This window comes from Girardinichthys multiradiatus, chromosome 24 (genome assembly GCF_021462225.1).
Source record: "Girardinichthys multiradiatus isolate DD_20200921_A chromosome 24, DD_fGirMul_XY1, whole genome shotgun sequence".
NCBI classification, from domain to species: Eukaryota; Metazoa; Chordata; class Actinopteri; order Cyprinodontiformes; family Goodeidae; genus Girardinichthys; species Girardinichthys multiradiatus.
This window is the reverse complement of record NC_061816.1, coordinates 16660674-16671847: the sequence shown is the minus strand read 5'-3', so window position 1 is coordinate 16671847 and position 11174 is coordinate 16660674. Positions and strand designations below refer to the sequence as shown.

General features: G+C 42.0%; 1 protein-coding gene across 4 annotated transcripts; it reads right to left on the bottom strand.

The window, feature by feature from the left end:
* Positions 1 to 589: 589 nt before the first annotated feature.
* On the bottom strand, positions 590 to 6090 carry mmadhca (metabolism of cobalamin associated Da). 4 transcript variants are annotated; one of them, XM_047355842.1, is made up of 8 exons: positions 6072 to 6090; positions 5226 to 5264; positions 3870 to 4011; positions 2563 to 2780; positions 2156 to 2261; positions 1961 to 2082; positions 1790 to 1876; positions 590 to 948 (listed from the first exon to the last, which is right to left on the bottom strand). In XM_047355842.1, the coding sequence occupies exons 2-8, from the start codon at positions 5235 to 5237 to the stop codon at positions 670 to 672; spliced, it is 966 nt and encodes a 321-aa protein (XP_047211798.1). In that variant the 5' UTR covers positions 5238 to 5264; positions 6072 to 6090; the 3' UTR covers positions 590 to 669. The 4 variants fall into 4 exon arrangements, with proteins under 4 accessions (XP_047211798.1, XP_047211796.1, XP_047211797.1 ...); XM_047355840.1 differs by lacking the exon at positions 6072 to 6090 and adding an exon at positions 5707 to 5814; XM_047355841.1 differs by lacking the exon at positions 6072 to 6090 and adding an exon at positions 5343 to 5612.
* Positions 6091 to 11174: the final 5084 nt, after the last annotated feature.

Genomic DNA, 11174 nt, shown 5'->3' with positions numbered 1-11174 from the left:
ACAGTTACCAAGAACACAAAAATACAACGGAGAGGGCCGATATCTTGCAGCCCCCCCCATCTATAGAAGGTTCTTAACTTCATCAAATGATTCAGAGGTTTGGGTGTTGTAGTCAGATGAGACCAAAAGGAAGCTCACTGGCATCAATAAAATGATGATCATGCAGACCATTCCTATGTAATTTTAAAATCTGGACATAAATTATATTTTAAAAAAAAACAAGCTAAATCAACTCAAAAACATTAATTCAAATTATGGTTGTTTTTCAGATGTGGCGAGTGGGTCCTTGCTTCTACATGTATAAAACTTTAACATCTTTAAAACAGTAGAGTTTAACCTACTTAAAATATTTTAGCCAAGTACTAAAATTGGTATTTTTCTAAGCTAACCTTCTTAGAAATAAGACTGATGCGATTTTAATCAACTAAAACATCTTTATAGGACATTTTATAGAAATTTGTAGAAATGTTTGTAGGAATTTTCAAATGTCATGCAGTTAAAAAAGAAGCCAAATTTAAGACATAACTTAATGCAATTTAAGACCTTGGATGGAAAATTGGACATAATTTGGACTTTTTCGTGCCTAAAATTGAGATGACAAAATTTAAGACTATTTACGACCCTGCAGGAAGAAAACTATCCCCACAGTCAAGCACAGAAGTGGAAGCATTATGCTTTCCAAAATCCATAGGGGATTAAATTGTTATTTCCCTGCTTTACTGAGTAATGCTTTGGTGAATGACAACAAAGGAAATACAAGTTGACTCCAGCATGAAAGGAAAACATTTTATTTGCAGTGTGGTACTTCAATGGAAACTGTTTCTGTTGTTTCCTCAGACTGGGTGCAACAGAATAATCCACGTTGTTGTAAAAGGTGATCTGAAATCTTTCTAGCTGACGTGTTATGGTCGTTTTGAACCTTGCACTGTTCCTGCGAGGAATATTCACCTGGAAAATATTATTTCATAAATACAAATATTCTCTAAAAATATTACACTTTCTACAGATTGAGCATATGGCAAAGTTGACGCTTTGCCAAGTGTGGTTCACCCTGGATGTAGTGAAGGACAAAACAAAGGTCTGTGGTAGAGTCGTTAATAGCACTGGGGTGTCCTTACAGTGTTCCAGTTAGATAGGTTTTTTACAAACAACCTGGCCAAATCACACATCTCCGACACCACAATTAGAGGCATTCTGTGCAGATCTCCTGGTGGAGATTATTAAAAATAACCCTATTCTTCATCATCAGATCCATTCGATAGTCCTTGTAATCTCGTAATAGCAGCACTGTTAGGAGGTGCATTGGTGAAAACAGCCCCAACGAATAAAGGCGTTCCCCTGAGGATGTGGCGAATGACGGTGCAGGAGCCCGACACTTCGATGTGAAAGCCCAGATGTCTGAGCTGCTCCTCTGCTATCAGTGCGGTCACACTTGATGGAGACGCAAAAAACTGTTGGAGAATGTATTGATATCATTATAGCTCTAAAAGAGACGGACTTTAGTTTCTCTTTTGCAGAGGTACAATGTCTACGCTGACATTAGTTATTTCTATTTCCCAACATTTCTAAGTCTGAACTTCACACTTTTCCAGAGGTTTCAGTAATTCATTTCCCAGATTTTTTAGGTAACACAAAAATTCAATATCAAATCACTGCACATATATTTTTTTACACAGGTCAGGCTTTAAATATGGAATCTAGAAACTGAAAGTTTCAGAGCTTTTGTTTCGCCTATTATAAGTTATGTGTGGAGACGATGTGCAGTGTGCTGCAATAAAAAATAACTTACAGCTTCTCCTGTTGTTGGGTCAATAAAGTCTGCCCAGTATCCCGCCGTCCACAGGGCAAAACACATCTCCTTAGCACCGCTCACAAACTGCAGCGATAAAATATTCTCAGTCTACAGTCGCATACTTCTTTTTCCCCCCAAATGCAAACAAAAAGTGAAACGAACACTGACTTTATGAAGCAGTTGGTCTTGGTCCGGCTCTGCTGCTCCGTCGTCTCTCCGACTGGTCCTCTGTGTCACTGTCACAACTGTGATGGAGGCCGTTGGTGCCGAGGGGAACAACAGCTCGAGTTCTGAGACAGACACATTAGTTATTGAAAGGCAGGTGAAGTTGTAAAACGAGGAAGCTTCATAATGTTCTCTTACCTTTTCTTAAGAGTTCAGGGCAGGAACTTATAGAACAGTCTGTCTCTGTCTGGTTAAAGTACTGATCAGCTTTGTGGACTCTTGTAGATAAAGGGCCCAATTTTCCCTGTCAAACAAATTGTGCAAAACATCAAAGCTAAAAAAAAGCACAAATGGCACACAAATGGTTACACCGCCTTGCAAAAGTATTCATACCCCTAAAATGCTTTAATGTTAAGACTTGACTTTATTTTACATGGATTTTATATCTCACACAAATAGGACATATTATTGAAGTAGAAGTAAAATGACATTTTTTCACAAATAAAAATCTGAAAAATATAGCTTCTAATGGTATACAGATCCCTTGAGTCAACTCTTTCTTGAACCACCTTTCCTTTTGGGGCATTTACCACCAAATTACTTACATGAAACTCATTGACAAACTGGGCCAGTGTAAACTGGTGTCTCTCTGTGCTGCTTGGAGTCGTCAGTACATCAGGCACAGTCCTGTGAACTGGAACCTTCTTTTGGTTCCCCATGCCTTCCAGGTGGCAGTCAAACCCTACGTTACCCGGCAACTGGAAGCGCTGGTCCTGAGGTCCAAATGGTCCCATGCTCTCATCTGGCCACACGGTCCTGGGACCTGCAGAAAAATAAACAGAGCTTGAGGCTTATTGAGCCCAAAAATTAACTCCTTGTCTGACAGCACATTCGACTCCATATGCACAGTGGATATAAAAAAGTATTATGATGTAGAACCTCTGAAAGCATTGTGATCTGATAAAAAAACAGAACTGAACTGTTGGGCCACAATTCCAGTAGCTATTTTTGGTAGAAAGAGCATCACCATAAGACAGCCATACCTGCAGAGAAACACGACAGTGGCAGCATCATGCTGTGGGCTTACATTTCTTAATCTGCGTTTGCCTTCTGTTTGCTGTGTCAAGGTGGATGAAATTAGTTAGTCCAGATTTAAATCTGTCAAAAAACATGTGAGGTCACCTGGAAAGAGCTGTGGATAGATTATTAAGGCAAAGTGGGCTAATATTGCCAAGTCAAGATGTGACATGATAACTCCCACAAAAAAAAAAAAAAAAAAAAAAAAAGGATTAAATGCTGAAATTGAACAAAAAAGCTGCCCCCTTTTTAGTTTAATGGTCTGCATACTTGTGCAACCAGGTTATAGCACCATTTATGTTTTACGGATGTTTTCTTTACTGTTGAATGGCACAGGATATGTGTCACATTAAATTTAGATAAAGATTTGAAATTATTCATCGTGGTCTCATTTGTTACGTGACAAAATCCTTACAGGAGTGTGTTCAGGCCTACACCACGCTCAAGACAATACAGTCTCTTTTCATGTGTCGTTCCTGTGGAAGGGCCTACCAAGCACTACCAGAGCAGGCCATTCCTGTCTATCGTCGAGACTCTTGAAGACCCAGCTCTTCAGAAAGCATCTTGCACCCTACGACCTACCCTGTACTTCCCTCTATGCCTGCACTCTGTTTCCACACTGTCACCTCTGACAGAGCCTGATTAGTGGACTTCCTTCTAAGTAGCTTATTATTAGCTTAGATATTAACTGCATAGTTATATGCTCAGCTGTATGTCGCTTTGGAGAAAATTGTCTGCCAAATGCATAAACATAAACACAAAGAAAATGAATATACAGCTTTAAAAGGCCCCTTCAGATTAAAGTGTTGACTGAGTCCTTTACTTCTTGTCTCACCTGAGTCTGCGGGTGACACAGCAAGGTATGGCTCATCAGAGCTTGCAGCTGAGAACGTTCTACTTCTTGCAACCCTGAGTGATGTCCAAGCTTGTCGGCCAGCAGTCTGAGGCAGGACCAACCTGCTTCGACCACACAGCACCTACAGAGGAATGATGAGCAGTTTAAAGCAAGCAACAGGAAACTAAAATACAAATACCATAGATGTCTCCCTGTAGCCTCAATCCCTGCTGTATATTATTTCTGACTTTGGAGCTTGAGAATGAACACATATGGAATTATGTAGCAAATGAGAAATTGTAAAAGATCTTTAAATATGTTTTATATTTTAGATTCCTTAAAGTAGCCGCTCTTTGCTGTAATGACTGAAATATTAACCAATGGTTGTCTCTCATTGAACCTCTTGGAAGTTTCTTTCAAGACTCTTTGGAAAACCATATCAGGTGACCACCTCATGAAGCTCGTGGAGAGAACGCTAAGAGAGCAAAGCGGTCATCAAAGCAAAGGGTGGCTATTTTGAAGAATCTAAAATATAAAAATGTATAGAGTTAGTGTACCGGTAGTGTACCATTAAATAATTTTATATTTTGTTCATGTTTTCAAATAACTATAAACAATAAAAAACAAGTGATCTGATTTAAAAAGCAAGCTTTTCTAACCAGAGTACATGAGGTTTCATGTTGTGTGTACCTCCAAAACACAGTTTTTGAACACATTTAAATCTAACTGTTAACCCCCTCACCCTGCTAGATGGAAGCAAAAGTGTTTGTGTGGATTATGCATCAACCAGAATTACTGTGATTCATGCATTGGGAAGAACAAGTATTTGATACTCTTCTAATTTTGCAGGTTTTCCCACTTGCAAAGCATGTGGAAGTCTTTAATTTTTATCCTAGGTACTCTTTGCTTTGGAAAAATTATTTTAGCAGAATGTCTTCTTGTTTTTTTAATGCCAAAATGCTTTGTGGGCATCTTTAAAGGTGATTTTCTACAGCAACAAACCTGACCTCTTGGCTGATTAGGGAATACAAGAAGTCAATCAAGTGATAAATAATTAAGCCAACCACCGAAAAAAGCTGAACTTTTATTAAATACTATTTGCTGTAAGTCAAAAGATAATATCTGAAAACGGAGAAATTATGCTAATTTAGTTTGAGGTCATAACGTTTCATGTTTAAATTAAAGGACATAAATTTTCCTAACATATCGGAATTAAAAATAAACTTAACCTTTTTACGTAATCTTGGACATTTCTGTAATGCTTATTCAAATTAACATAATATACACAAGTAAATTCGGTCGTTTGCACAGTTGAGATATTTAGGACATAATTTAAGGTGGAAATAAGTTACTTACACTGCTTGACATTGTTGCTCGCCGCCTTCACCTTTAAACCTGTGGTACAGATTAACAAAATATATATTCAACAATTTATTCAAATGACAGACGTTCACACGGAATGAGACTCATCACCTTCATCGCGCTAACAGGGCTAACTAGCAACCGTAGCGAGCCATGATGCAATAACATCAGACAAAATTCAATTTAGGAGCAAACGGAATGTCACTACTAACTTCAACTTTTATCAAAAGGTATTTAAACTAGTCATAATCTTTCAATATGGGTCATGCTTTGAAGGAAAGCAGCTAAGAAAAGTAGCTAAGACACAGCTAGCTATGTAGCTGTTAAATTCGGTTAGCAGCTGTGTTTTGACACTTTCCTGCTTAATGTTAAAAGCGTCATAGCACCTAAACAACACATATTTCTTAATATTATTTATGCAAAGTCGGTGCTTGAAACGTGTTTAAATTATTAGATATTTTCTCGTTGTTCTTACTCGTCAACTTGCCCGACTGCCTTCTAAAAATAACGACGGAACCTGCCGAGGGTCAAAATCAGTTTATGTTTGCGTAACCAAAACACAAGACGTAATACAGCCGATTACTGGTTCGTACGTTAACGTTGCCGCCATATTGAGAGTGGCACACGAATACTCTAACAATTTATTTTTGGAAAATTGTATGAAGAAATGCAAATCCTTCAGTTAATTAAAATTTAATTTGTTAAAGAAATTCCAAAGAAACCGTGTTTTCGGAAATATCACATTTTTGTTTTGCATAGAGTTCCAACTTTATAGATAAGTTCAGCTCCCACTGTTTTGAGCATAGTTTGTCAGTGAACTCGAAAACCTTTTTTACTTGCCTCCAAGTGCTTGCGTTCGAAGTTGAGTTTTTAAATGCAGATAGCTTGCCTTTAAGAGTTTAAACTAAGTTTACACTGTATAATAAAGCTGTTGCCTTTGTTGTACTTATAAATAAACTACGAAGCTGAACTTGGCTGCCCATTAACAGCTTCCCATTCGGGAAACAATTAAAGGGCAATTCCACATGACTTTTCATTACCTTGAGCATCTTTAATCTGCTTTAACTCAAAAACTACACTTCAAACCGAGACTACATTATTCTATACTAATGGAATCTTTCAAACCCAGTTGGGGATTTGAGAAACCTTTATATGATTTAGGAAAGTTTAAAAAAGGCCATACTTTAAACCCTAGTTTGGAATTTGTGAAACTTTTAAATATAATAAAGGATAAATATATGTGTTCAGAAAATGAATATAATGTGCCCAGAACTGTTCTCTTTACATACAGGTCCTTCTCAAAATATTAGCATATTGTGATAAAGTTCATTATTTTCCATAATGTCATGATGAAAATTTAACATTCATATATTTTAGATTCATTGCACACAAACTGAAATATTTCAGGTCTTTTATTGTCTTAATACGGATGATTTTGGCATACAGCTCATGAAAACCCAAAATTCCTATCTCACAAAATTAGCATATTTCATCTGACCAAGAAAAGAAAAGTGTTTTTAATACAAAAAACGTCAACCTTCAAATAATCATGTACAGTTATGCACTCAATACTTGGTCGGGAATCCTTTTGCAGAAATGACTGCTTCAATGCGGCGTGGCATGGAGGCAATCAGCCTGTGGCACTGCTGAGGTCTTATGGAGGCCCAGGATGCTTCGGTCTTGAGTCTCTCAACGTTCTCTTCACAATATCCCACAGATTCTCTATGGGGTTCAGGTCAGGAGAGTTGGCAGGCCAATTGAGCACAGTGATACCATGGTCAGTAAACCATTTACCAGTGGTTTTGGCACTGTGAGCAGGTGCCAGGTTGTGCTGAAAAATGAAATCTTCATCTCCATAAAGCTTTTCAGCAGATGGAAGCATGAAGTGCTCCAAAATCTCCTGATAGCTACTTGCATTGACCCTGCCCTTGATAAAACACAGTGGACCAACACCAGCAGCTGACACGGCACCCCAGACCATCACTGACTGTGGGTACTTGACACTGGACTTCTGGCATTTTGGCATTTCCTTCTCCCCAGTCTTCCTCCAGACTCTGGCACCTTGATTTCCGACTGACATGCAGAATTAGCTTTCATCCGAAAAAAGTACTTTGGACCACTGAGCAACAGTCCAGTGCTGCTTCTATGTAGCCCAGGTCAGGCGCTTCTGCCGCTGTTTCTGGTTCAAAAGTGGCTTGACCTGGGGAATGCGGCACCTGTAGCCCATTTTCTGCACACGCCTGTGCACGATGGCTCTGGATGTTTCTACTCCAGACTCAGTCCACTGCTTCCGCAGGTCCCCCAAGGTCTGGAATCGGCCCTTCTCCACAATCTTCCTCAGGGTCCGGTCACCTCTTCTCGTTGTGCAGCATTTTCTGCCACACTTTTTCCTTCCCACAGACTTCCCACTGAGGTGCCTTGATACAGCACTCTGGGAACAGCCTATTCGTTCAGAAATTTCTTTCTGTGTCTTACCCTCTTGCTTGAGGGTGTCAATAGTGGCCTTCTGGACAGCAGTCAGGTCGGCAGTCTTACCCATGATTGGGGTTTTGAGTGATGAACCAGGCTGGGAGTTTTAAAGGCCTCAGGAATCTTTTGCAGGTGTTTAGAGTTAACTCGTTGATTCAGATGATTAGGTTCATAGCTCGTTTAGAGACCCTTTTAATGATATGCTAATTTTGTGAGATAGTAATTTTGGGTTTTCATGAGCTGTATGCCAAAATCATCCGTATTAAGACAATAAAAGACCTGAAATATTTCAGTTAGTGTGCAATAAATCTAAAATATATGAATGTCAAATTTTCATCATGACATTATGGAAAATAACGAACTTTATCACAATATGCTAATATTTTGAGAAGGACCTGTACAGCAATGCTGTGATGTATCTGTGTTTCTTGGCACAGTCCACTGATGATCTGCATCTATTGCTACGATTACACCATTCACTCAAGTAAAAGTTGACAGGATTCCCACATCCCTTTAAACGGAAAAGCCCAAGTGTACAGAAGAAAGTGGCAGAATTAGGTGCCTGTGTATAGAATGATAGAAACATGCTTCATTGTTTCTTTTCTCTGAGCCAGAAATTGGTGTTTTTAATATTTTAATATTTAAAGAAGTTTAAATTTCCCCTCATCTGCTTTTAACCGTTCGTTCGTTCGTCGTCTTCCGCTTATCCAGGACCGGGTCGCGGGGGCAGCAGACTCAGCAGAGATGCCCAGACCTCCCTCTCTCCAGACACCTCCTCCAGCTCTTCCAGGGGGAGCCCAAGGCGTTCCCAGGCCAGCCGAGAGACATAGTCCCTCCAGCGTGTCCTGGGCCGTCCCCTGGGCCTCCTCCCGGTGGGACGTGCCCGGAACACCTCCCGAGGAAGGCGTCCAGGAGGCATCCGGTATAGATGCCCGAGCCACCTCAACTGGCTCCTCTCGATGTGGAGGAGCAGCGGCTCTACTCCGAGCCCCTCCCGGATGGCCGAGCTCCTCACCCTATCTCTAAGGGAGTGCCCGGCCACCCTACGGAGGAAGCTCATTTCAGCCGCTTGTATCCGTGATCTCGTTCTTTCGGTCATGACCCAAAGTTCATGGCCATAGGTGAGGGTAGGAACGTAGTCCGACCAGTAAATTGAGAGCTTTGCTTTTCGGCTCAGCTCTCTCTTCACCACAATGGACTGGCACAGCGCCCCCATTACTGTGGCAGCCGCACCGATCCGTCTGTCGATCTCCTGCTCCATTCTTCCCTCACTCGTGAACAAGACCCCGAGATACTTAAACTCCTCCACTTGAGGCAGGAACTCCCCTCCAACCTGAAGAGGACAAGCCACCCTTTTCCGGTGGAGAACCATGGCCTCGGACTTGGAGGAGCTGATCCTCATCCCAGCCGCTTCACACTCGGCTGCGAACCGCCACAGCGCATGCTGTAGGTCTTGGCTAGATGGGGCCAGCAGGACCACGTCATCCGCAAAAAGAAGAGACGAAATCCACTGGTCCCCAAACCAGACCCCCTCCGGCCCTTGGCTGCGTCTAGAAATCCTGTCCATAAAAGTTATGAACAGGACCGGGAGGCTGAGGAGTGTGATCCCCCTGTAGTTGGAACACACCCTCCGGTCCCCCTTCTTATAAAGGGGGACCACCACCCCAGTCTGCCAGTCCAGAGGCACTGTCCCCGACCGCCACGCAATGTTGAAGAGGTGTGTCAACCATGACAGCCCTACAACATCCAGAGACTTGAGGTACTCAGGGCGGATCTCATCCACCCCCGAAGCCTTGCCACCGCGGAGCTTTTTAACCACCTCGGTGACTTCAGCCTGGGTGATGAAAGAGTCCAACCCCGAGTCCCCAGCCTCTGTTTCCACCACGGAATGCGTGATGGCAGGATTGAGGAGATCCTCGAAGTACTCCTTCCACCGCCCGATAATGTCCTCAGTCGAGGTCAGCAGTCTCCCGTCCCCACTATAAACAGTGTTGGCAAAGCACTGCTTCCCCCTCCTGAGGCGCCGGACGGTTTGCCAGAATCGCTTCGAGGCCAACCGGTAGTCCTTCTCCATGGCCTCACCGAACTCTTCCCAGGCCCGAGTTTTTGCCTCTGCCACAGCCTGGGCAGCAGCACGCTTGGCCTCACGGTACCCGTCAGCCGCCTCAGGAGTCCCACAAGCCAACCACAGCCGATAGGACTACTTCTTCAGCTTAACAGCATCCCTTACTGCCGGTGTCCACCACCAGGTTCTGGGATTGCCGCCACGACAGGCACTGCAGACCTTACGGCCGTAGCTATGGGCAGCAGCATCGACAATAGATGCGGAGAACATGGTCCACTCGGACTCTATGTCTCCAACATCCCCCGGGATCTGGTCGAAGCTCTCCCGGAGGTGGGAGTTGAATACATCCCTAGCCGAGGGCTCCGCCAGGCGTTCCCAGCAGACCCTCACTATGCGCTTGGGCCTGCCAAGTCTGTCTGGCTTTCTCCTCCTCCAGCGGATCCAACTCACCACCAGGTGATGATCAGTGGACAGCTCAGCCCCTCTCTTCACCCGAGTGTCCAAAACATGCGGCCGAAGGTCTGACGACACGACAACAAAGTCGATCATCGACCTCCTGCCTAGGGGGTCCTGGTGCCAAGTGCACTAATGGACACCCTTATGTTTGAACATGGTGTTCATTATGGACAATCCGTGACTAGCACAGAAGTCCAATAAGAAACACCACTCGGATTCAGATCGGGGAGGCCATTCCTCCCGATCACGCCTCTCCAGGTGTCACTGTCGTTCCCCACGTGGGCGTCACAAACGTACTAAATCAATTATATAAACAACTCTATATTATTTTATCCTGTTATCCAAAATATCCTCGGATGAATTAAGACTAAAACTGTCACTAATTTTGTTTTACTACAAACTGATTCTTTCTATAATCCTTGCATAGCAGACTACTCAGAAAATCACAAAAAATAAAATTAATATACAACATAAAATCTAAATGATACAAACTGAAATAAATACAAATGTTAAATACAAATGAAAAAACAAATATTTCAGTTCACTATTTATGCAGAGTTATATTTGCGTCTTTATTCCTAGAGTTCACACTAACTTATGTTTTTCAACCTCTGATTACAAATGGTATTGATTCTAAATAAAGTCAATCTCAAAACTCGCCACAAGATGGCAGTAAATTATTATTTAATAGTAATGAGGCTTACATTTGATCATAAGCTTGTCCTTATTTATCTCGTTTTTATAGTTTAACCAGAAACCAGAAAGTATTTCCTCCCCTTTTTACTTAAGTGCACTTACACTCAATGGATGAACAAAAAGCAGGTCATGATCATTTTAAGAAAAAAATATAGTGAATATGCCCTGCAATAATAAAAGACTTACCCTGACAAACAAAACAAAAACAGACCTCTTTGCTGTCAGGCTAGATGAAGGACAGTCGAAGCTAGTTAGTT